Genomic DNA, 27487 nt, shown 5'->3' with positions numbered 1-27487 from the left:
GCTTTCCATTCTATCTTTTGCTACTTTGTATTGTATCCCATGCTTAGTTGCTTGTAATGTTTGGTTACTTCACAGGTACCTACTGAGATAGTGCAGGAATGGCTCTATGCTTATCAAAGTGCAAAGGCTTTGGTTCGAAGGCAGCACCGTCGGATCCTTGAGGTACGATTTTTCCCATGTACTCCTTTTGCTTTGCGTCTTTTCTCAAATCTGAGTGTTCATATTCTTTTCTTCGCAACTTGAGGCTGAACGAGCTCCTGCTGCCAGCAGGGAGGATGTAGGGACTAGTGAGCAGTCCTTGTCTTCATCTCAGAGATTGTCTCGGAGATGCCATCATGACTAGCTCCTTCCTTTCCTATTCATAGTTAGCACAAAGACAAGCAGAGATTGTATTTGTATAGTGAAAGCAACCACATCAATGACTTTGTAATCAAGCCTTTGTTCATAAAATGAGAAACGCTTTTTGTGCTCCTAAATGTTTTGAGATATGCATGTGAAAGTCAGAACATGGCTTTTGAACAAATATTTGCTGATAGACAATAATTTGTGTGAAATGAAATACTGGCCGAAGAATTGATTACTCGGCTGAGGAATTGATGTTGCGGCCGATGTATCAATTCTTCGGCCGTTACTTCTATTTTCCAAAGGAAGGTAGATTTTGTTTTGGCCTTAGTGGCATCCTCTTTTCTCTTCCTTCTTATGCTTGGTTTTGATTTTTTGCCTTTTGCTTTTGCCATGTTCCATAGTCTGATTGCCAAACTCAAGAGTTTTCAAGGTATCCTGCTCATTATGTTAATGACCTTCAGGTTAGAGGGGATGAACAATAATTCTTGTGTCTTTTGTTGTTGCCAATTCCTTGAGAAAAGCATACTCATCTTTTGCGAGCTCAATACGCAAGGTTAGCTATGCCTATCATTGAGTACAAATCTGTTGATGTTTTTCCTTCTCTCCAAATGTTCGGGCTGTATCTCAATGTGAGATTGCCTACGTATCCCAATCAGGGAATCAGGCCTTTTGCGTAGTTCCAAAATCACCACCTTTGACGTTGGGTTTCCACTATTGGTTTTTCTTCTTACATGCTCTAAATTTTGCCTACGTTACCTGATGGAGGTTGAGTCCCTAGCGAGCTTTTCTTTGAATGCCTTAACTTTTGCCTAGGCTATGCTTTTGCAGTTTCTTGTCCTAGCAGGCTCTGCTCTTGCTTTTGCTTGGGCGCTTAGGTTACCCAACGAGCATTTCTCACAAGAGGTTTTCCATGCTTTGGGGAGGAATTTGACGGAGATATTTTTTCGAATCTCCTATTGCGTTTGTACTTTCATGATGGGTAAGCTAACCCTAAATGTTCTCACGGAGATAGTGCCTTCTTTCTAAGTTTTGACAAAAACCTAGTTTCTTAAGCAACTAAAGTTCATCCTTTCTTTCCTTTTGTTGGTGACACAAAGAACTTGATTCCTTGAAGCTTCTCTTATTTGGCAAAGAGACTGTAGTGCATAGCAATTGTAATTAGATTATTTGAATAAGCATAGTTTAGAAGATGAAATAGGAATTCGCTTGGCAGAAATAAAATGCCCAAACAGGGGCCCAAAACATGTCCTCGTTTGACTTAGAAGACAAAAAGCAATGTTTAATGTTCTTTGCCATGTTATGACTTCTCAGCTACTGCAGCATTTTGGGGCCTTTTCCTTTGCCTTTTGTAACTTTATACTCTTTTCCACCATCTTCTTTGCCAAACAGAGCCTTTGTACTGGATTTTTCTTTGGAGTTTGCATGGTGGCTACCTCTTTGAGACATGAGTAGTCCCCAGATGGAAATGTCTACCCGGGTTACTTCTCTGTTGGTTGCGTAGTCATTAACTACTTCCATTTGATCAAATAGTGACGCTAAAAAGATCCCATCAAGCGGATTGTCATATTCTCCTTCCATTTCGTCAAAGCTATCTTCTTCTGTTTTGTATGGATTTGTGCATATGAAGTCTAGATCTTCTTCTTCTTCTACCCATTGACTATAGTCGCACTCTTCATATGGATTGACCCATGACTGCATTTGGAACTCCTCCACTTCTTCTATAAGGTTGATTGTTTCCCAGACAACTGGAGGTGTTGAGATTCTTGGGCGATTGATGGGCACCACTATTTGGGCAGGTTCGAAGCGGGCATGCCTTCTCATCATGATGACTCTCTCATTTTCCTTCTTCTTGCTTTCAAACCAGATACTCAACCAATCATCATCCTCCACGAATGGAATGTCGTGGTCCTTCAAATTGTGTTTTGCCCTGGAATGCTCTTTCCATTTCCTTAGCTCTTCTTCCTTTGCTTGTTCTTCTTCGTCACTCCTGTCAGATATGTCGGGATCAATCACTTTCGATTGATTGAACTCATTGTTTTCTTCTTCCTCCATCATGAAACACCCATTCTCCTGTGGAAAGGTCAAGGTTGGCTTGGCTTGGGTGCTTTGGACAATGTATTGGCCAAGATTGTATGTGGGTTTGTGAGAGAGGCTTATGTTCAGGTTGGTTCAGTATTGTGAGGTGCTTTGGTTTGTGCATCGGGTTGTGGAGGTTTTATGGCTTGACTATCAATGAGATCTTGAATGTCATGGTGAAGGCACATGCAGTTGTCTGTCTCATGCCCAGAATGTTGGTGGTATGCGCACTGCTTGTTGGGGTCATGGTTTGGGCCATAAGGTGGCTTGTTCAAGGGTTTGAAATGCCTTTGACGGCTTAGAATGGTTAAGGTTGGGAGAGAGTCATATAGAGAGGATTAAAGTTGAGGCGAGGTCAATTTGAGTTTCGGGAAGGGCTGGCTTGGAAAGGGTCTTACGGCAAGGCCGGGCCAAGGGTGTTTACGGAGGCATGAGATGCGCGAGTTGGGAAGGTTTTCTTGGATGGAAAAACTTCTTCTTTCCCAGTGAGTCCCAGTTTGATCCCTTCTTCAATTTGTAACCCAGTAGCATGCAGGCACTTGAAGTTAGTTATAGCCTGAGTGTAGATGTGTTTCAAATACTTAGGTTGCAGATTCTTGGCAACTATTTTGACTTGATCTTCCTCGGAAAGGCGGTTCTTCATCTTGGCAGCCTTTTCTCTCCATCTAGCCACAAAGGTAACGAAGTCTTCGGTTGACTCTTACTTGGTCATCTCCAAATCTCGAGTGGCCAGCTCAATTTAGACATTGTATGCATATTGCTTTACAAAAGCATTGGCAATTTCAGGCCAAGTGTGGTAATGCTCAAATTCCAAAGTGAGGAACCAATCAAGGGCGCTTCCTGTGAGAGTTCATTGGAATAGTTGAGCAATGAGCTCGTCATTCATACCCATTGGCTTCAGGGTGTTGATAACATGATAGACATGGCTGGTAGGGTTACCAGTTCCATTAAACTTCTCAATGTTTGGCATCTTGAATCTTTCAGGTAATTGTGAATCTGGGAAGTTGCAAAGTCCCTCAAAGTCCAGAATTTGGTCTCCTTGTGAACGAGCCAGAGCATGTCTGATCTCTTTGACTTGCTTGGTTAATTCGGGATTTTTTGCCAATACCACTTTTTGGGGATTCTCATTTTCTATCGACTTTTCTTCATCTTCAGCATCTCTTGCTGCTTTCTCTGCTAGCAAAGTAGCGATTTGAGCTTGAAGATCGGCAATAATTGCGTCGTTGTCTGCCATTTCTGGGGTGGGAATGGGAGGATTGTTTGGTGAAGCTTGGGATTTGGTAGACGATCAGCTTTGCTGAGAAGATGACCGCGAAGTCCTTGGAAGTGATTGGGACCGTTGCGGTGAAGGTGTTTTGACACGCGAAGGTGACAGACGAGACGGCTGCAAAGACCTCTGTTTGGCGTGGCTTCGGGTGTTGTAAGAGTATAAAACTGGATGTGGTTGCTTCTTTGTTTTACCTATTGTGCCTGCTTTTGAAAAGTAGAATACTTGGAAAGTCAGTACTTGGTTGTACAGGGTTAGGATTTGGGTTGAAAATCCTAACCCTTCTGCACAGAAAGAGATGTTACAAATGTTACAGGGTGTGAGGAAGAACTTCAGAAGAAAATGCAGGAGAAATTCCTTAACCTGTGGGTTCCTATCTTATTTTGATAAGTTCTATGGCTCTCTAACACATGTAAGGTTTGGGTAGTCTTAAGGGTGCTCCGATGTCAAAGGGCATTAATCCTTTTGCCAGTCCATCATAGGCGACAATTGGACGGTTTTCTTTTTCATATACAACTAGGTACAAGTGATTGTGGAGTTTGTTGGAACCCCTAACATAGCCCGTGACATGCCGGGGTATTAGGTGAACTCAACGAGGTTGCCCGCTCGACGCATATGATAAATGAATTAAATAAAGCATGTGTTAGTCTTATGTCGAACTTTCTAGTTATGGCTCTCAATTCCCCAGCAGAGTCACCAAAAATTGTAGACGCCTCCCGAATGCGGGGCATCGCCATACAGATTGATCATTGCTTGTTTGGTTGCTTGCTTCATAAACCAAGATCGTGGATATTCTCATGGCTAGGAACATCATCATACGATAGCGGTTATCATCAAAACAGAGTCGCCACCTAGTTTATAAAAATTAATTAGGAAAAAATAGATAGAGATTCTGGGTATGGGAGCCAAAGGTACAATGAGGGGAAGGTGTTAGGCACCCCTTTCTGCGCAATCGTGAGACTGGCCCATAGTTATTCAACATAAGATTAGTACATGCACTATTTAATTCCAACACATAGTTTGTTTATTAGCCTTTAAACAGTTAATGGTGAGCCAGTACGATAAGCAAATCATTCATCAGAAAGCAGATAAAACAAACTGTCCCAGGGAGATAGATCTCACGGCCGATGAATGGATGTCACGGCCGAGAGATCCTCCTGGTTTGATATATCGACCGATGGATCGAAGACCCAGCCGATGTTCTTCCTCACACCAGACTTTACGACTAATAGAAGATCAAAAAGCTATAATTAAGCATAAAAACAGAAAATAAATTGAACCAGAGGCCTCTGGGCCTCACCAACTTGATCCATCAATGGCTTGATTGCTTCGGATTAGATGGGATAGACTGATTTGCTTCTCGAAAACACTAGGGTTAGGGTTTGAACTTTGGGGTTTGATCGTCGGATTAGCGGCTGCCTTCAAGAGGTTAAGGCTTTTGTAGAGGAGATTTCAGAGAGTAATTATGCAGAGTTTTGTGGCTGGAAAGGGTGTGTTGGTATATTAATTTCGAAACCCAATGGCTCCTTTATATAGGCATAGGGATGACACACCTCAACCAATCAAAATTGATCGATTGAATTGGAGTTATAAGACAACACAAACTCTTCATGGTAATCTCCTTACGTAGCCCGAACGCATCAGGATTTGGCTACTAGGGTTTTGTGAACAGATCAAACGATTGACAGAACATTCCAAAATCTGAAAATAGATGATCTGGCAGCCGTACAATAGATCTGGCGGCCGAGTGAACGATTAAGCAGCCGAAGGATGGACCTAGCGGCTGAAAGATCAATCTCTCAAGGAGATTTTCAAGCAACAAGTTTCACGGGTGAAGAAATGATGTTGATGCCGTGAGATCGATGTTACGGCCGAAAGACAAATTTTCCTAGGATACTGTATTTCTGTCTAAAAGGTTATATGGCTCTTGATTGGGTCTTCTAAGTGGCTAAAAGTTCTCACCATAAGTTCACAGGTTCATGAGAAGTCAATCAACAATCACTGTATGCATATCATCATCGGGATGGTCCCTAAGGTGGGACTTGAAATAATTGTTAGGCCAAATTGGGGTGTCTACAGTTAGGAGGTCAAAATAATTTTTAGTCAAGTGCGCAAAATCTAGACACACAAGCGATTAAAATGGGACAACTATGCATGTGCCTGATGTTCTCTATTCTGGTCCTTTCGAAAAAAAGGGACTGGTACCTTCTAATGGGACCAAGTCGCACTCTGAATGTTTACAAAAGAACTTGCAATCCAAAGATTTTGGTACCTACAAAATAGAAGGCGGCAAAAATAATGTTAATGGCCCAGAAAATCATAAAACGGATGAAGTCGTGATATCATGTGCTAAAAAACCCACAGTGCAAGCGAAACCCTGCAAAACCAAAGGCTGGGGAACTCAATGGTCGGAGACTGTCCTACTGCTCTCGCAAAGTTATGAGTTGCACAAGTACATGCCTAGTTTGAACTGGTCATCATCAAAAGATGAAGGAAAAGCTCTCTGTTGCATGTGCAAGGGTGTGGTCTCACATGAAAAATTTTGGTACTAAAATAATTCTTTGCTTAGTATCATGAGGAAAATTTTGGGATTGTTGCTATCTCCTACGCCATTAAGCTTTGTGGCTTGAAGCTTCTGTCAACAAGACAAATAAAGGAGTTGCATATTTTTGCATTGAAAAGTCATGAAGTCCAATTATTTTGCAAAACAATAAATGGGCCGTACGCTACAAAAAGGTGTGCAAAACAAAAGTGATGTGGTCTATAGTGCCTTATCATGCTCAAAGAGCTATTAGTTTGTAATTCACAAGTAACTCGGTGATGCAAAATTTTATAGTAGAGCAGGATATGGAACAAGAAGACATTCATATAAAAGACAAAAGAAATTTTGTCAAGACTTCAAGACTCAAGACCCCATCAAAACTGATGTGCTGAAAAAGTGCAGAGCAAAGCCATGCTCATGACAATAAAGAAAGAGACAATAAGCCAAAGACAGAGGAAGAAGGCTTACCGTGTCGACTTAGAAACTCCTTGAATTATGCACTCAGTTGTGGGGATTCGGTGGTATTATTCTCCTTAATTTATAGGGCCAGTTCAAGCACACAAAAGGAAATTAAGCTCTTGTCAAAATTCACAAGTTCCTTAATTCGAATTAATTGTTCTCCAAACAAAAGAATTAGGGCGGCAGGCAAATGCATGGACGGGCCCTAAATTCATTATACATTTTGGGTGATCAAGAGTCTGACGTACTATTGCGAGACAAGTCCGTGCTTAAGTTAATCAGGCTATCAAACTTCAATTTGGTAGGCTAAAATATTCCTTGATGGATCAAACCTGAACTTACACATAAGTTGAGTTTATCAAATTTTGTCGCCTCTGTATACGAAAAAAAAATCAGTGTGTGAATTGATAAATTTTAGCTCGGTCGATGAGTTAAAATTTTGAAAATCAACTTGATATCAAATGTCAAGCAAAACTTTATCGCCGAATACACAAATTTTCGGCATCAAATTAAGTCAAGTCGACATTCCGAGACTCACTTTCGTGCATGAGCAAGTCTTGAGGGGGTATCTGTAAGCATGTAAAAATTCTAGCCTATGACAAATCGCCACGTGTTGCTAGGGCATACAAATTGGGCAATCAAATGTCGCCAAGTGTCTATAAGTCAGAGTCAAAATTTCATGGATGGGTCAATCAAATGATGCCAAGTATCTGTGATCAAAAATCAGAAACATGTAAATAGACCAATCAAATGGTGTCACGTGTCAAAATGACACAGTTATTGTTTTATCAAGTCCGGCTAATCAAATTAGGCTAATTGGTGAATAATAAAATAGGGAAATGATAATGCCAAAACTGTTTTTGTTAGTGCCAAAACTCTAGTGCACAACGTGCTTGTACCATGTACAGTGTACAAGGCATTTATGCACTGGAGTTTTGGCACTAACAAAAACAGTTTTGGCATTATCACTACCCATAATATATCTCTTTATATATAATTACCTTTTTTTAAAATAAAAAGAAAGGAAAGGTAATTATCAAATAATTATTGTTTTATTAAGTCCGGCTAATCAAATTAGGCTAATTGGTGAATAATAAAATAGGAAAATGATAATGCCAAAATTGTTTTTGTTAGTGTCAAAACTCTAGTGCACAACGTGTTTGTACCATGTACAGTGTACAAGGCATTTATGCACTGGAGTTTTGGCACTAACAAAAACAGTTTTGGCATTATCACTACCCATAATATATCTCTTTATATATAATTACCTTTTTTTAAAATAAAAAGGAAAGGTAATTATCAAATAATTATTATTCTTTTTAAATTTAATAAAAAAACAATTGAAGAAATCAATATGGAAGGTTAGAGTTGGAGTCTCCATCTCATATCCTTATAAATAGAGGTGCTCCCTCTCATATTTTTTCTCATCTGCACATTGAAGGATACAAGCTCTTGAGTTCTGAAGATCAAAACTCTCAAACCCTTCATAATTCTTCAAGTTTGCATCCACCAAGAAGTTCTTCGAATCAAAACTTCAAAACCTCAAAGAACTTCTCCCAACTTCTCCACAAATCTCGGAGAAAATTTTGACGTTTGATTCGAGATCAAACATCAAGCCCTCGTTTCAACAACTGAAGAAAAGAATCAGAAGACTTTATTTTCTTTGATTAGAAAATACCTCAGAGATTGTAAATCCTAATTTCATACATCAATAAAATTGACTATTGTTCAACCATTTTCCGTCTTTTTCACAGACTCGAAATTTGTGTTCAACAAATTCAACACTTTCCACCTATATATATGTCAAAAAATACTCTGAAACTGAGAAAGGAAAGAAAATGGTTTTATTTTTCATTTACGATTGCCATACAATGACATTTTATTATCGAAGTCTTAGATACATATATATCTCGAGAAAAGGACAAACATAGACATCCACCCAACCACCCACGAAGAGACACACACAAAAAAAGGACAAAGAAAGCAAACAAAACAACAGGCAAACTTTTGTATCTTCTTATCAACGGCTGATGATGTTGATGATCATGATAATGATGGTGAGGCTCAGGAAATGATGATTATGAGGAAGATGATGGGCCAAGTAGTTCCCTCAATCGCTTGGTAGCTGCTAAGTACGTAGTAAAGCCCACCAGCCGCAGTTTCTTATTTAGTAATCTTCCGGAGCCAAAGGCTGGTGGTGGTGAGGGTGGTGTGGGGTCTCGGGTTGTATGACTGCATACTCATAGAGGAGGCCTGCGATGCCGGCTCCGACAAAAGGACCAACCCAGTAGATCCAGTGATTCCTCCACCTCCAGCCCACCAGGGCAGGCCCAAAGGCCCTTGCCGGGTTCATGGAAGCTCCATCAAAAGGCCCTCCCACCAGTATATTTGCTCCAACAATGAAGGCAATGGCCAGAGGTGCAATTGTCCCCAAACTTCCCCTCTTTGGGTCGATAGCAGTCGCATACACTGTGTACACCAGCCCAAACGTCAGCACTATCTCCATCACCAGCGCATTCAACTCTCCAACTCCACTGGCCACCCCAAACCCAACCGGTCTCTGCATGCACTCAAAACCAATTTAATCAATACTCAGACGGAATAAAAGAACACATAAATTTTAATGCATGTGAGACACCATTTTCAAGCTAGGATCTTTCTGTTACAAAATAAAAAACAACAAAATTAGCACTGTTAATTAGTACTATATATATATATATCAAACTTTCTTTTACCATGCCGTCTGTGGCAAGCTTGAGGAGGAGAGAGGCAAAAACGGCGCCCAAAAGCTGAGCGACCCAGTAGAAGAGGGCGCGGAGGAGGGAGATCCTCCCTCCCACCAGAGCCCCAAAGGTGACGGCAGGGTTGACATGCCCACCAGATACGTTCATGCTGGATGCCACTGCTGCAAATAGGGCTAAGCCGTGAGCTAGGGCAATCACCACCAGGGATGATGCCCCTAGAGCTCTATCTCTGTACATCTTATCTGCAAAATTAACCACATAATTAATGATGAAGATAACATGCATGTGCCTATTAACACATGCTAGAGGGGACAAAATTAACAAGCAGTAATATGCTAAGAAGAGCAAGTGATTAGTTTCGCAAAATTCAAGCCAGACAAAGCATATATTTTCTTTGGTGTCGTAGATTCTATCTAAATAATGACATCATGAAATACTAGCTAGTATTACAGTACTCTTTTTTCTTGGTTTCAGGTAATTAGGGGGGTGTGTGTGTAGCGTAGTGTTACCGAGAGCGAGGATAGAGCCTTCGCCAGCAAATACAAAGATAAAAGTGGAAAGGAACTCGGACAAGGCGGCTCGCATGGAGTCCGGGTGGGTGGCCTCTTCCGCCCTCCCAAAAGCGTATCTCCGTGGCTGCATGGCTCCCAATTCGATCTCAAATTCACAAACCAACCCAACTTTACTATATAACTTCTCTCCTGATTTCTTTCAAGGTCTGTAAGCTGCCCGGCCACCAACAACAGTATGTTTAGGTATCAGTTGTTCTCCCTGTAGGTACTCTCGCTTCTCTTCCTTCCTGCTGATGCCGATTCCCTATAATAAATTAAATAAAGCTAGTATCGGTTGCAGCTGCTAAATTATAATTAAGTTTTGGTTCTTCTTCTTTTGGTTTTTCTGTAAGTGTGAAGATAAGAGCAAATGAAATGAAGAAATAGGGAAGAGGAGGCAGGTCGGTAGATATATGTGGGGGGGCGGGGGAAAGGATAAGAGAGAGATCAGGAAGATGGTGAAGGGGTGCGGTAGCTGGCTAGGTTAGCTTTAGTTTTGAATGCATGCATATTCGAAATTAGACAAAATTGGGATTTGGAAGTGTTTGTGGACACTTGGGAGGAGGAGTACAGGAATTACGACACGTAATGAAGATATGTGTTGCCTCTTCATTCATCTTCAACACATGCACCTTCTGCCCGCTACATCCCCGTTTCTATCCTCTTACGTACGTACCTAGCCTCTAAATTAAATTGAACGTGCCCTTGGCTTGGCTAGCTAGTAAGGGCTCATTCGGTTAAATAAGTCATTTGATTTTTATTTTTTTTTGCATTTGTTAATTTTTCGTCAATTTTTTTTAAGATTATTGCTTCGTCATGACGAGGGAATCTAAAAGGTAAAAAATTACGATTGAATCCATTTTTTAAATAAATACGAAAAAATTGACTTATTGGCTTAATTATTTTCATCTTTATTAAAAAAATTAGATTTTGATCGTAATTTTTACTTTTTAAATTACTCTCGTCATGACAAAATAATAATCCTCAAAAAATCGACGAAAAACTAACAAATGCAAAAAAAAATTTGAATAAGGACAAAAAAAAAAATCCAAATGACTTATTTAGCCGAATGAGGCCTAATTCTAGTCCTTTGACATACAATGCATTCTTTGATCGTGTCTCAACTAGGAGAAATTTTTTGGTGCCAGTTGGGTACCATGTCACCCGGCCGACGTGATGTCCGAGCAACACATCCGAGCCATCCCAAAGTATATTGAACGGCTCAGATCGATGCGCCGAGCGGCCACCACATGGTACCCGCTTAGCATTGAAAATCTACTCCTCAACTAGTCTGAAGCAATCGAAGTCCTCAACTAGTCGATAACTCTCATGCACGTGAAAATCATCTCCTTGCAACTCCCTGTGGTGTGTTTATGAGAAAAAAAATACACTACTATAAAAAGTTGGACTCAATTTTATGTGTCAAGTATGTCTGCGTGAAAAAAAAATATATGAATGCTCCTTTCGAATAGCTACAAAGGTGTGTTAAAGGAGAAGGAGACCCACTCTAAAATACAAGGCCGGTTTAATTTTTTTAAGGACCTAAAGCGAAAATCAAGGATGAGTATCCTTACGAATTTTACGAACAAAATAAAATGACAAACAATAACAAAATTACACAAGATTGCAATATCCTAAAGACCCCTGTCATATATACCTCAGGTGGATGGCACATTGGCGTTTCTGTCCACAATTTGAACGGAATGAAACAGAGGAGGTACATTCCAACACACACACACACATCCATTAAGTAGGTTAGAATTGTTCAAATTAGAACTATAAGGACTAAAGTGGAATTCGAGTGAAAGTGTACGGGATATATGAGAGATAATAAGTCTACGACCACACCCAAATCACACATTTGGGTGTGGTTATAGCATTTTTGTACACGAAATTTACCCCATATATACAGTGAGCTTCTAATAAAGATTTTAAATAAGGACATTCTAATAAACTTGTGTTGCCTATCCATAATAATAATAATAATAATAATAAGGACCTTAAATGCGGACCTCATAGTTTGGAGCCTTCCAGTTTATATTATGATGATCCAAATCTTTCAACTTGTTTAAAACATATTTTTAAGGGTACTCGCGATAAATTAGCTCAAAATGTAACTAGGAAGTGCTTAATCCAAACATTTTTTTACATAGAATAGTTCCAGTCAAAGCTTTATGAAAAAAATATTTGGATCAAGCACATCCCGGTCAAATTTTGAGCTGATTTCTCGTGGGTATTCTTAAAAACATGTTCTAAACAAGTTTAACGGTTTGGATCATCATAATATGCCTCGGAAATGGAAAGTCCACATTTTAATAAAATAAGGGATCATCATATACATACATATAGTATATACAAGCGTTGAGCCCGTTCTATGCACGGGAACACAGAAAACACCCAACCCCAGATGCAGATGTTGCAACGGGTTTTTTATTTTATTTTATCAATCAGCTTGATGGAGTAATAGTAGGAAGAAATTAAAATTCAAACATGAAGTAACGGAAGACAAAAGCAATCACAATGGAAAAAAGAGTAAAAGCAATTATCAAGTAACCATTATTAAAGATGAAAACGGAAACTTGAAATTCATCAATTAGTTGGTAGAATTCGTACCAAAATATCTCCGCCAAAGTATTACTATATACAAACTATTGAAACATTACATTTTTGTGTTTAATTTACACATTCATGCAAATATTGCTCTTGCCAAGTTGAAAAATTAAAAATTGCAAAGAGATAGTTCACCCGTTATTTTCCTTAGACATGTAAAAGGACAACACCAAATAACATGTGCCTATGTACGTACAAACATGGCAACCGATGATGTTCATAATTTCTTACCACTTAGGTCTGTATAGATTGACTTATATCATGGTGGTTGTACACATTTTGGCAACACTTCTCTTGTGTCCCTTCTGGTTGGCAAACAAATGTAGTCTAATGTTTGGGTTCACTTTTTTCCTCGAAAATCGAGGCCGTCAATGGCGTGAAATATAGAGTAAATTATGTGAAAAGGAAGCCTCACATTTTGATATTTGGGTTGAGGGAAAAGGTAACTACCATGAATGTGGGGCAAATTTTTAGATAGTGGGGCAGTAGTTGGCATGTTGAGAGTAGCAAGAGGGTGCCACGTTTTTCGGATTACTGTTCATTAGTTTTCTGTATTTCAGTAGTGTGACAAGCAACCAAGTGATTATTCCACATATTTAATATAATTGGAAAACACAGGAAATTAGATTCGGAAGCTTGGAAGACCCCAACACATTTGCTTAGTATATAATATAGATAGATAGATGTATGCATATGTATGTTACGTTGTGTACATAGTATGTATATCCTTTGGACATCTAGCGGTTTGTAATTCATCTAACTAATTTTGCATGAATCAGCCCAGTTAAATCGCCGACGCTGACGGAGTAATGCAGAGAGGTAAATCAGTATCTGAAGTATTTGTCGTGATTGAAATGCAATTTTCCAGATAGCCGATTGCGGCGACTAGATAATTGGGATTTGGAAGAAATTAATACGTGTTTTATTTCCAGTTGATCTTCGAAATTTATGTACCCTTTCTTTATGTTCTTTCTTTTATGTTTAGTGTTTCCCCAATCAAACTCCTAACTATATAACTCAATTGCAATTGACGAACTACGACTGGTATGTATGGATTAGGATTCGTTTAGAGATCCAGGATGAATCGATCGAGTTCTTTTCTCTATCTAGTCAAAAACTTAATTATCATCTCTGACGGTAATCCTCAGATTGGAACCAACGCATGATTTTTTTTTCACTGCATTTTTAATATACGGATGCGTAGCTGGGGTTTATGCCTACAAAAAACACAACAATGCACATGACACTATTGCCTTGGCAATTGGACAGATTAATAATTTCTCAGTTGTACGACAGGCAGTGCCACATTAGCATAATGGGCATAATGTTGTCTCTTTGCAATTTTTTTTTTTTTTTTCTGTAGCATTGCTCCAAATAAATATCATGCTTCGGTTCATGCGCTGACACACAAAATGTTCCAACGTTCCAGACAGCAATGCAATTTCAGCAAGGTCATTGGCACAGTCGTGAGATGGAATGATCCCAATGCTGAGTACAACTAGGGAGAAAAAGAAAAAATTGAAGTAAACATAATGCAATGTGATCAACACAGTTAACAAATAGCAAGCCCCATGCAGAAGTTAAGCTATGGTTAACCAATAAACAACATGAGCTCCAAGATCTTTGCCTGGCTATGGGTAAGACTCAATGACAAACCAATGGCTGAATTATCGCTAAACAAACAGATATATGCAGTTACTTTCCATGTTCCAATGTTCCAGACAGCAATGCAATTTCAGCAAGGTCATTGGCACAGTCGTGAGATGGAGTGATCTCAATGCTGAGTACAACTAGGGAGAAAAAGAAAAAATTGAAGTAAACATAATGCAATGTGATCAACACAGTTAACAAATAGCAAGCACCATGCAGAAGTTAAGATATGGTTAACCAATAAACAACATGAGCTCCAAGATCTTTGCCTGGCTATGGGTAAGACTCAATGACAAACCAATGGCTGAATTATCGCTAAACAAACAGATATATGCAGTTACTTTCCTAGACCACATATCAATGCATCTTATATCAATTGTCCTCGTCCTCAGAACTCTCATATGCTGCTAGTAAGCTTTTAACAGGGTTCTCCATTTGGGTAGCTTTTTTCTCTACTGGAGATGGTGGGCATGCTTGCTTCTCATCCTGGTTCGTTTCAAACTCCGGTTGACTTGCTAGAATACAAGCTGTTGAATTTGGTGCAGTCTGATGGGAATCAGACAGGCTTGAAACTCTGTGCCGCTTGGGTTTGACTTCCACCACCTTCTTCAGCAAATCTTGCTGTCTGAAATTCAGTTAATTACAATTAAAAACTGCAGAGTTTTCTACAAACTGCCCACACTTCTACAATCACAAACTCAGAAAACTGCAAAGTACGCTAATTGTGTCAGTAGTATGAGAAGTCTTTGTTGCTGAAGCAGATGATGAATAGTGAGAAAGCTTTTGCCAGTATACAGGTGGTAGTACTGTTGGGACGTTTAGCTAGTTCATGGTTACAGGCGGTAGAACTCTCTCTCTCTCTCTCTCTCTCTCTCTCTCTCACATACAAAATAGGGGGAGAGAGGAAGTATGAGTCAAAATATGGGATTTTGGCATCAGCAGCCAGACTGGTGATGAGCTTCCCACTTACGGGTTCAATCAATACCTTTGAAAATCAAAAAGTGGAATATGATTCTGAATACCATTCTGATCTAAGAAGAACGTGTGCGGGTACTGTTCCGATACAGGTATGCCAATATGGGATAACCTTAGAGAAAAATGGTACACATACGGATAAGGATGGGGTACACATAATTGCACTTAACTAAAGAATATAATTACATGACTTGGGCGATTGAGAATACAACACGAAATAAAAACTTAACATCAAAGTTAAGGCACAGATCAAAGTCTAATGTCATTGCACTAAAAAACATACACACTAAAATCTTTATTCAGTAATTATGCTAAGCATGAACCCAAAAAAAAGGTCTCATCAACGTAGCTTCATCTTTCTGATGTGTACAGCTTGGATATATATATGCTTGCGTACTTCTGGAGGGCGACTAACACTAAAGAGAAAAAATTTTGTGCGTTTTTTGCGAACTCTGTTACGTATTTAGAAGTACCATGCAAAATACCAGGTACCGGAACATTATGCGTACGAGAACCACAGGATTTTTGAAGTACCCATACTTCCTAGATTCTCATTGAATTCATTGATTCCATATGTATCATGTCAAATCCCATCAATTGTGTCATGTTTTTGAGAAATAGGAGAAATCAAGTCATGCAAGTACAGAGATCTATCCATCAACAAGGAAATAAAAAAACAAGAGAGAGAGAGAGAGAGAGAGAGAGAGAGAGAACTATACCTTATTCCACTCTTTGGCTTTGACTCCACACGTAGAGCCAAGGGAACTGATGCAGGTGAAGAATCCGCTAAACTTGCAGCTTTGTGTCAATTTGTAAAGGAAAAGAGAGCCAAATTGCAGAGCTACCAGAAGATGCATGTACCCATACTCAGTAATTGGGACAGACTTACAGGAAGAAGAAAAAAAAAAAGGATTCTGCGGATGTAAACTGCAGATAATGGAAAATTAAACTACCAGATGCCTTCATTCACAGTTGAAGTGAAGTAACATCCACGACTGCATTAGCACAAAATTAACTGAAACATCAATATTCTGAAGAACTAGCAGAACTACTCGGCATGCAGAAGCGGAAACCGTTTACACGAAGGCTTAAGGAATGGAGGGAGGGAGGGAGAGGGAGAGGAAACAATGATGTCACCAATATGTTAAAGAAAAATATTGGGAAATCCAAATTGGATGGATAGATGTTCATCTCCTTAAAAAAACGAATACAAGAAACGAATCAGAATGAATACACGAAATGACTCAGACACGGACACGGGACCAGCCAATTTCCCAGAATATTTCTGACATGGCAACTCGTTTTCAAGGCTACATCCGATTAATCAGAATCAAGCACAGACTACTAGTATGTTGTTACCAAGATTTCTTAGTTCTATGTTACCAGATAGGAAACTGTTCGACACCCATCTCGCCCAACCTTACGGTTAGCCTCTAAAAATCACTTAGGCTCTGTTCATTCGTCAAGAAATTGGTGCAGCAAATTTTTTCAGAGAAAATTTTAGTGCACTAAAGGAAAAAGAAATGCATTTTGCTTTATGTGTTTATTTGGTATAAAAGAAGTTAGCGTGGAAGTTGAAAAACAGTAGTTTACTTGGGTAGGAAACTAGTGTAAAAATAAGATTCTTGCAAAATCTTGTATTTATTACAAGACAGGATTTGAGGAAAAACTAAACCCACTAGAAAAGTTGGAGACATAGGTCCCATATTTTTCCTGCTAACTTTCCTGGTAATTGAACGGGCCTTAGGAAATTAAATTTTATTCTTTAACCAAACAACTAGGGAGAGAGGGGATATACAAAGGGGATTCGAAAGCGATAATCAATTAAGCATGCTTTTCTGATACTAAACAGGAACATAATGGAAATTAGGCTGTAAATGAACAGAATAGCAGAACAAAGAGATAACATAAACTGTGACAGAACCTACCTTGCTTACACAACTATCAATGTTGTGTGCGCAAGTCTCAAGCTTGCATACGTCGAGTCTATGTTTGTATATTCTCTAGAACAGGATCAATAAACATGAAAAGTAAACAATAAATGAACAAGACAACTGCATAAACAGAGAACAGAAACTGTTTCACAACTTAGCGTATGCTAGGATCAATGTGTGTGCGCAAGGTTAGACATTGTTTATGCAAGTATCAACCTTGCATACACAGTTTTCTTGTTTATACTATACAAATGTTAAGACATAAAGGACCATATTGCCTATTGGTGCTTAAATGACATCAATAAGGAAATAGAAGATAAATGTAAACCAGAGCAGAAACAGAGGCTATCCAAGGCTACTTGATAATATCTAAGTTGAAGTACGTGTATGCCAATTAAGACCTCGCATATGCAAACTTGCGTACGAAGGGTCTAATTTCTACTCAACCTCCACGTTTTATTTTCCTTCTGGTTTCAAAGGCTATCCAGGCTAAGAAAAACTGCATGGAAAACTGTTTCTACCTAAAAGCTCCCCTCAAATACCAATTTTTAAGGGCCTAAGCCATTTTTTACCTTCTCTTTGTTTTGAATCAACAACTTATTTTCCGAGCTCCAAGCAAGGATGAGCGTATGGTGATTAAGTGTTTGAACTGTTAAGAATTCTTAAGAGTTCTCTATACAAAAGCCTTTTCTAGGACCAAGAATATCTCTCTCTAAGTTCAACCCCTAACCAATGGTCAAGGGGTCAATTTTCAGGCAAATGGGATGTTCCCCATAGGTTCAGAGGTCTCAGCTGAGAGACAGACCAAGGATATGCTGCCCCTTCTGTGTTCTGGTGAGTGAAAGTGACCACCTTGTGTAGTTTGTCTTTACATACGGTAGGTTAGAATTGTGTGATGTTTGCATACACCACTATGCACTTTGCCTGCACGATGTTTGGCAAAGGTCAAATATCATGTGTGACCCCTTTGTTCACTATAGGTTTTTCTGAAAAAATATTCTTTGGATTATAAAGAGTGGATAGTTTTTTTTTTTTTTTTTGAAGGGCAAGAGTGGATAGTTTAATCCAGAGCTTTCTTTAGGTCAGAATACTGCATTATAAATCATAGATGGTCCAAATTGGGGTGTCTACAGCTTCCGGTGTCTTTTAAGTGTCCGGATAGAATAATTAAAATTAGGACACCACAACATGGCTTGTCTGACACATGTCTAGCCATCTCCAACATGTGTATGACGTGTCCTTCAATGCAGCAACAGCACTTTTGGCATTTCCATGCTTCAGCCCTATCTCCATTCTTCACATGAATCATGCACTCACAAATTTTACGATTAATACAAGCAAAAGGATATTTTAAAAGCAGCAAATGCACGTTTCTCAGTGCGTCGCAGAAGGCGTTCTGCATCCTCCTCGGCCTCCATTTGCTCTTTCAGATAGAGCAGATCATCACTGTCCAATGCTGCATGTTCAAACTCAACCCACCATAGGAACCATATTAAAGTATCTCCATGTTTATCTACGTAACGAAACAAACAAGTACAAGAAGTCATGGGAAGATCTTTATACCGCCTCGTCCATGAAGGTAGCCTCCACGTTCTCCTGCAACCTCTTGCATCTGTGTAAATCAACCACCCAGAAGGAGCCAATATCCCTGTCGGGGCATGTCATCAGGAAACTCCACCATTTTCACATCAAAATAACAAGGAAACAAGTAGGTTAGCCTAGTATCAAATACACTACCTTATCAGTTAATGGAACCCATTGAACCTTTCATCTCTTGAACAAGTACAACAGTGATGGAATAAGGAGACGGGCGCTATAAATTAAAATACATGGAAGTTCAAAAACAACATACACAGAAGAAAACATTTTAGTAGGTCTTGTCGCATGATGATAGGCGACAAGAACTGCCTTTGCTTGCAAGGACAATACAATGGTCCATGGTACCGTAAATCCATAAATGAAACAACAGAATTAGGCTTTTGGGTCGAAGAAAGAAAGGATATTTAGCTCATAATGAGGTTAAGTCTAGGATCTTGTCAGCCAATGTATGTGCCCAACAGCCAGTTTGAACTTGGCCAACCACATTGAAAGCGAGCTCATCTATGATAATTTGAATACATTATCAGCGTTGATATTTATTTGTTGAAACACAAAATCCACTAAGGTACGTGTAGCACCCACCGTTTGTGAATCGTGATAACATGCTTTAAATGTGCAACAGCATGCTAGATAAGCTGTAGTTCAAGAGTTGACGCAAGTTTTAATCGAATTTCAATGTACGGCATGGAAAGCTAATGTCCAATGGGCCCAGTGTGCCCAACACGATTAAAGGGCAATTTAGGGGGGAAGGACGTTAAAATGTCATGACGGCATTTGGGTGGCCAAATTTTACAAAGGAAAAATAAGTGCTTGCAAAACCCTTTGTGGCCTGTAACTTTGATTAATCATGTCTAGTGGGTGAGTTTGACGTTACCATAACTTGAACCTTAGTGGGGATATTAGTTCACAACTTCGCATCTAAACACATCACCCCGTCTGTAATTGACACCTTATGTCTTAGGAGTTTCCTGTGTGAAATATCAGTGCTCATTCCCTGCATGTGATTGACCATTGAGACCGAGAGAGAGCGGAGAAGGAACAAGAAGAGGAAGAATAAGTTAAAAGAGATTCAAATAACAGTTGAAGTAAGGTGAGGACAACATCCTCCATGTTAAGTTGTTAACATGTATTCTTTTCTTCCATCCTCATCTCTCGAGACCCCAATAAAAAAACTATAACGAGGGCCTGAGAGGGAAAACACTTGAAATTAGGTCAGAGCATTTGGACTTAAATTGGGTATTGAACTGAGATACATCAGTTCAGAGTTCAGGTCAAGACCTCCTCAACCCAGAATCGGTTTGCAAATGTCTGGTCCTTAGAAGAGGACATTGATGTCTTGGTCAACTTGCTCTCTAGATCTCCATTCCAGACCTCCAGCATCACAAAGGCAGACATCCGGTGTTTTTTGGAATGAATTCATTCAACTTTAAAGAATCCTTTTTTACTACATATTCATATTGGATGACTTGGCTCTTGCACAAACATAAATCCCACATCTGTTATTGAATTCATGATCTTCTAGACTGCTCATGCAGCTTTTTAGCTAAAGGAATCACGGAACTAAGGCGATACAAGGACTAAGAGGCCAAGGCAAGTGGTTTCATACTCTATTCCTTCACTAATATTTAGATATTACCGCACATGCGAAACTTACTCCCTCCGTCCCATAGTTTTTGTTCTGCCTGGGATTCCATGCCATCTATCTAAAACTAAAAAACATGAATTTCCAGAAATATAGTTTGAAGTTTTTTCAACCATTGTCCATTCACATTCAAAAGATCTCTTTGAGAACTTAAAATGGCATGGAATTATGGAATGGACGGAGTATCAAGGAGGGTATACTTCACTTTTTCCCTTGTGATTTGGGCCACATCCGGAGAACCGCCCTGCCTTACCCCTGGCGTTTATTGACTAAAGCGCAATGCTAACTTCTGTTTATTGTACATGTAAACTAATAACCCTCGTCTTCTTCTTACTCAAAGAATGTACAAATATATCTTGAATGTATACATGTTTTTGTTTTCATGTGGACAGCTGTATCAATATCACCACACACTCATCGCCACTGACCAATATTAATATATGTTTTGAGAATGGTTCATGAAACTAATAATGGCCTCATATGGCTAAGCTATTAAAATCGATTAGAAAACAATGGGGATCCTCCAGTGTCAAGCTGAGTTCTCTATCAAAAGCCATTACAATCTTCAATTTGATAGATAGGCCTAGCTATCAAAAGGTTCAAAACCATACTGTCAATACTCCAATGGTTCAAGAACCATATGCAATCATTTGATTTGCATTACATACGACATAAGTACAAGGAAACCCACATAATATATTCATCATGCTGGAGGAGGTCAGGAAGGAAGTGGATCTATGACCCGGAGGGAAAGAAGTTTTACTACAATGCAGTCATTAACATTTAATGAGGAGATGAGGAAGAGGGCAGGACACAATTACGGTGAAAAGAATCTGAAGGGCAATTTCACCCGCTTGAAAAGTGACTATAGTCTATATGGATTCCGTTGCAATTAAACAACACAAGATTGGGCTGGGACCCAATCAATTTGAACGTCATAGGTTCTGATGATGTTTGGCAATATTACCTTTAGGTTACTATATGATACCTCTTACCCTAAGCAAATCCATTTTCCATCGACTTGTTTGGTCTATTTACTTCTTCTCCACAACTTCTAGGCACACCACAATGCCAAGCAATTCATCAACAAAGGCCATGACCATTTTGAGCTAGCTGAACTGTTTGCTGCCAGCTTTTGCCACTGGAACATTTGCCCGAGCTTTCCACCCAAGGAGCTCCCAACCCTGAAGAGGATTTTGGAATGGAGCAAAGAATGTCTGATTCAAGGCAGGGACCAAGGTCGCGTGATGTGGCTAGGCCAAGCAGCCTTTGTAAAACAAAGTCAAATAGCACTGGAACTGAGGATTCTATCAAGTTGGCTAAAATGGCCTTCGATGCACGGACTTGTTACTTAAAACAGTTAAAAGCATGACTTGCACACTAAGAGAACAGTTAAACGCATGACTTGCACACTAAGGGAACCAAAACCAAGCAGAATCAGTGACTAGTCATTCAAAGGACCTCTACTCCATTCCTTTAATCTCTCTATTTCTGTTGATGGAGCTTTGTACCTGTCTCTGTTATATGGACACGTGTGTCGTGCTATAGTTTTATTTAATATGGAGGTCCACTTACATAAAATTAGATGATTTTTTTAATTTAGTAGTAAAAGCCTTCTCACATTCACTCAGTGACACAAGGGACTGAGATGCTCACATAGTGTTGAGTTGGAACCGACCAACTCACAACAGTGCTGGTTGGGGTGTTAGAATGGGAGGCCTAATGAGACATCAAACAAATCCCTTCTCCATTTTATTTGCACCCATATAAAGGTCCAAACCTGTTAATGCATCTGGGAATCTAATTTTAATTCCTATAATGAACTCTACTCTTTGAATGAGTAAATAAAAAACAAATATAGGAACATCGGAGAATTAAATGCAACCCAAGCATCTAAATGATGAGGACGGTTAAATTAAAAGGTGATCGCAGCTTGTAAAATTGGTTGATTGGAAGGAAAGAGAGTACTAGTAAATACTAACCAGTATGCTCAAATGCATCACACACACACACACACACACACACACACACACACACACATATATATATATAAAATTTCAAGTCAAGGATCATGGATTTTCTTACAGTCCAGACCTCATTGTTCCCGATCGAATTTCAATGATTTGAACCATTCAATGTGTTTAAAACGTGTTTTTAAGGATACCTACCGGAAATCGGCAAAAAATATGACCAGGAAGGGCTTGATCTGAACAGTTTTTCATAAAATGCGTTTTTATGAAAAACTGCATAGATCAAGCCCTTTCCAGACATATTTTTTGCCGATTTCTCGCGGGTACACTTAAAAACACGTTTTAAACACATTGAATGGTTCGGATCATCGAAATTTGATCGGGAAAATGGACTTTCGCACGAGATCCGGACCGTAAGAAAAATGCTGGATCCCTGACCTGAAGAGGTATAATATGTGTGTGCGCGCGTGTCTGTGTTCATATTTTTTTTTTTGGTGCCATGCCAATGTTCCTATGACATGTGATTGATTACACTATTTACCAACCCTTTTTCGTAGAAGTGAACTGGTTGCTCTCCTTGTCATAGATAGATAGGTAAATGCCTTGGTGAGTCTAGTTCGGATAGTAGTAATCCTTTTGCCGGTTAGATCTACTTCCCATCCTCGTACAATGGTTGCGCACTCCTTCGCACCCTTATTTTGTCACATTGGGCCCCACATTCAGGACCTTCCAGTGACAATGATGACTTCTATGACTATTCGTGTATCAGCATTTGAACAACAAAATTATGAAACGGCCACAGCACAAAGCTTCGTTCACAGGCCATAAGTATACACTATTTTTACAAAAAGGGCAATCGACACACCATACTAAATCAATTGGCGCCCACGTTAAGGGCATTGGTAACTGACCTAGTTGATAGAAAACTATCTGTAGAAGAGTTGTTGGCCATCTTCTTATACATTTGTGGGGAAAATTCGAAGAAAAGAAAAGCCACAGGTAGGTTCCAATATTCGACAGAGTATAGACAATACACGAAACTTCTACCAAATGAGACCTGCACTTGCAAAACTTGCACTGATAATAATCTGACCACCAAAAATGAACATATTACCCCTCTTGAAATTGTCAACAATGGCAGATACTACCCCTCATTAAAGGTTTACACACTTCTCCGTTTTATTGACAAGAAGATACTGCCAATGATTTTATATTAACCAATGTGTTACAAAGGAGAAAGTTATTCAGGTTCTCCTACTTTATGTGTAATTATGCAGAACTGCATAGGTGCCATAGATGGAACCCACATTGATGCATGGGCGAAGCGGCAAAACCAAACAGCAAATTGTGGTCGAAAAGTCAAACTTTTGCAGAACATGATCTCCACGTGTTCATTTGAAACGGTTCGTGAGATGGTAGGTGTAGCACCTATAGAGGAGAAGTTGAGGGAAAATAGGCTAAGGTGGTTTGGGCATGTCCCGTAGACTAGGGGATGCAGTAGTTAAGAGAGCGGATAAGATAGCTTTGGGTAGCAATGCTACGGGGAGGGGTAGACCTAAATTGACATTAGATGTCATTGTGTGCAAAGATATGAGTATAATGGGTTTGTGTGAACAAGTGGCTCTTGACAGAGCTCAATGGAGGAAAAGGATTCATGTAGCCGACCCCAAGTGATTGAGACATAAGGCTCAGTTTGGTTTGGTTTAGTTTTACTTGTTCATTTGACAAGAATTTCACATTTGTGAGTGCCGGTTAGGAGGCTAGTGACCAGGACTCACAAAATTCTGCACGCGCTAACAAATCAAGGATTCCAGTTTCCGCACCTGCCCCTAAGTAACTATTGGAACGTTAAGTTTCATCTATAGAAGTTGCAAATAGGCTGTTACTGAATTCTTTACTTAAATAAATCAGGTAAAAATTATGTGGAAAATGCCAGCTACTTAACTATGCTAGGGTAGCTAGTGCCATACCGACAACGACGATCTCTCTTATCTGGTTTCAATAGAGGACGACTTTGATATAGTGCTATTTATATCAACCTTGAGGGCAAGGTTAATAAGAAGGGAGTAGAAATAGTAGATAGTTAACATGCTTTCATTTTGTTCAACAATCTCTCTTGTAAATTTGGTTGATTGGAACGAAATGAAGTACTAGTAACTACTAACTAGAATGCTCAAATGCAACATGAATATATTTTTTATTTAGTGCAATGCCAATGTTCCTATGTAATGTGACTGATTTCGATATTTACTAAACTTTGTATGTAGAAGTGATGTGATTCATTCCCTTGCCATAGATTGATTGGTATATCTATAAGTAAATGCCTAAGTCTACTCCGGATAGTAGTTATCCATTTGCCTATTAGATCTACTTCCGACCCTCGTAATACGATCGAGCACCCTTACTTTGTTGCAGGGCCCCCCACCTTATAGACCTTCCAGTGACAATGATGACTTCTATAACTAGTCGCATATCAGCATTTGAACAACATTACGAGATGGCCACATCACAAACTTCGTTCACATGCCATGAGTATACTGTATACACTATTTTTAATACGAAACGGCAATCCAGATACTATGCTAAATCAATTGTTTATGGCTGTGCCCACATTTAGGGCATTGGTTACTGACTTAGTTGATAGAAACCTACTTCAATGGGATCCAACGACGTTATCCATCAAAGAGTCGTTGGCCAACTTCTTATACATTTGTGGGAAAATTCCGATTAAAAGAAAAGCCACAGATAGGTTTCAGCATTCGACAGACACCATACACCGATACTTCTCCCAAATGAGACTTGGACTTGTAAATCTTGCACCATTCATAATCCGACCACCAAAACTGAACATATTACCCCTCCTGAAATGGTCTACAAGGGCAGATACTACCCCTCATTTAAGGTTCACACACTTCAATCTCATTTACAAGAAGCTATTGCCTATGATTTTACATTAACCAATATGTGTTACAAAGAAGAAAGTTATTCATGTTCTCCTAATTCATGTGTAATAATGTAGGACTGTAGCCTATCAAAAAAAAATATGTAGGATTGTATAGGTGCCACATTGATACACGGGCAGAAGTGGCAAACCAAACAGCAGATCATGGTCAAAAAGTCAATCTTCTGCCGAACGTGATCTTTGCGTGTTCATTTGACAAGAATTTTTTACATTTGTAAATGCCGGTTAGGAGGCTAGTGAACAGGGCTCACAAAATTCTGCACATGCGTTTCCGCACCCACCTCCAAGTCACTATTGGAACGTTAAGTTTCATCTATAGAAGTTGCAAATAGCTATTAGCCTTTTACTGACTGCTTTCCCTGAAATAAATTAGGTAAAAGTTATGTGGTTGATGCAGGCTACTTAACTACGTTGGGGTACCTAGCGCCAAGCCGTCAACAATGATAACACTTGTCTGACTCAATCGACAACACATAGATATAGTGCTTCTCTATATCAACCTTGAGGGCAGGGGTTTATCGGAAGGGAATAGAAATAGTACTATAGTCACGTGCTTTATTTCATTCATGTAATTATTGTATTTGGTATATCAAGAACTATAAATTATTTAGGTACTGGATGGTGGGGTTAGTTAATGGGGTAGGTTAGTTCCCCGTGTTGCAGGGTTATGGGTAAGTAGGTATTTATCTAATCATTGTTTGTGTATCTATGAAGGACGACATTGGATGAAGAAGAGGCCTCCAAAAAAAAGCAATGAGCTCCAGTTCTCTTCTAATTGGAGATCCTACCCCCTCGAAGTGGAACATTTCCCCATTTTCTTCCCCTACAATTTTCTGCTACAAGTGAGCTCCTTTCACCATGTTGAACTCTCTTTGTAAATGATAGCCCTTTTGGATGGTGAGAATGGAAATCAAAAAAAAAAAAGAATTGTACTCTTCTCTCCATTTCTTACCAAAATGCTCAGTCCAAATGAGTGATTTCACAAGAAACCATAACATTTCCCTTTCTTTTCTCACGAAACCCTTCCATCCAAAGGGGGTGAGAGTATTTCTTTTGTTTCTTCAAACCCACAAAATTCATAATTAGATTCCGAAAAACTGCTTTGGACTAAATTTCCAATACCTAATGAAGTAGCAGCAGCAAGACGTTAACGAGAGAAAGAGTCATAAGACTGACCTTGGCAACCATGCGTTGGAATGTGATGTCTTCTTCATCTATCTTATCCTTCCCCTTCCCCAATTTCCTATCTGTAAATACAACTCCAAAACAAATCTATCAACAAATAGAAATATACTCACTTGAAGGAAGGATAAGTATTTACGCGTTCGTATGTACGTGAACGTATGAATGTATTTATATGCACAAATATAGATAGATGTTTACGCAACTATACCTTTAGGATCAGTGAGATTGGTGTACTCTCGAACTTCTCTTCCAGCCATGTTAATTGCTGTCGTTGTCGGAAAATTAAAACGAAGAGCCCTCACTACCCCCGCCAAACAAATCTGTCGCCGGAGTTTAATTCGTCAAATAAACCAAAACCTGAAAAACTCCAAACGTGGGATGTGCGCAGAAACCACCTTGACGCATATAGTCTAGACAGTAGTAATTTTCATGCTGAATACATATATCCCTGTCGAAGCTGCCTGGTGCGGAACCGACTTAAAGCAGATGAAAGGAAAGGGCAAGGGTTTTATTTTACATGTACGGAAATTAATAGGAGTTGAAATTAATTAATGGTTAATTTGCACTTAGGCCCATTGTGCTATCACCAATTCGAAAAGATACACCTCTCTTACTTCAAATTTTAAGTGCATACACCTCTGTGCTTTGAAGTGAAAGAAGGGAAATTTGCACTTACATCCCCCTGTATTTTTACGCATAAGGGGATCGTGCCCACCAAGTTGGCCGATCAATACAAAATGTTTGAGTTCGGATCAAACACATACAAAATGTTTCAGAATTCTAGGGAAATTGAAGTGTCGGCCGGTGGAAAGAAGTGTTAGCTGAGGTGCTAAGGGATTAATCTCATTGGGAGGTTTTGATCGAAAAGATTGAACTAGAAAAAGATTGAACTGTCGATCGGCACAAAGATTTGCCTTGGAGACCGGATTTTAGGCTTTTGGGTTTTTCTGGCTCTTTATCAAGCTCTTTAATGGGC

General features: G+C 39.4%; 2 protein-coding genes across 5 annotated transcripts; both read right to left on the bottom strand.

Annotated features, from left to right (window-relative positions):
* Window positions 1-8518: 8518 nt before the first annotated feature.
* On the bottom strand, window positions 8519-10296 carry LOC131335985 (probable aquaporin TIP3-2). Its single transcript, XM_058371578.1, has 3 exons — window positions 9943-10296; window positions 9425-9675; window positions 8519-9249 (listed from the first exon to the last, which is right to left on the bottom strand). The coding sequence occupies exons 1-3, from the start codon at window positions 10073-10075 to the stop codon at window positions 8857-8859; spliced, it is 777 nt and encodes a 258-aa protein (XP_058227561.1). The 5' UTR covers window positions 10076-10296; the 3' UTR covers window positions 8519-8856.
* A 4142-nt stretch (window positions 10297-14438) lies between these two features.
* LOC131335984 (uncharacterized) lies at window positions 14439-27062 on the bottom strand. Of its 4 annotated transcripts, XM_058371574.1 has the most exons (7): window positions 26966-27062; window positions 26720-26837; window positions 26503-26573; window positions 18717-18765; window positions 18502-18609; window positions 15939-16021; window positions 14439-14869 (listed from the first exon to the last, which is right to left on the bottom strand). In XM_058371574.1, the coding sequence occupies exons 2-7, from the start codon at window positions 26766-26768 to the stop codon at window positions 14801-14803; spliced, it is 429 nt and encodes a 142-aa protein (XP_058227557.1). In that variant the 5' UTR covers window positions 26769-26837; window positions 26966-27062; the 3' UTR covers window positions 14439-14800. The 4 variants fall into 4 exon arrangements, with proteins under 4 accessions (XP_058227557.1, XP_058227556.1, XP_058227558.1 ...); XM_058371573.1 differs by having other exon boundaries at window positions 26720-27007; XM_058371575.1 differs by lacking the exon at window positions 26966-27062 and having other exon boundaries at window positions 18502-18622; window positions 18717-18801; window positions 26720-26792.
* Window positions 27063-27487: the final 425 nt, after the last annotated feature.

Source organism: Rhododendron vialii, chromosome 8a (genome assembly GCF_030253575.1).
Source record: "Rhododendron vialii isolate Sample 1 chromosome 8a, ASM3025357v1".
Taxonomy (NCBI): domain Eukaryota; kingdom Viridiplantae; phylum Streptophyta; class Magnoliopsida; order Ericales; family Ericaceae; genus Rhododendron; species Rhododendron vialii.
This window is presented reverse-complemented; position numbering and strand designations above follow the sequence as displayed.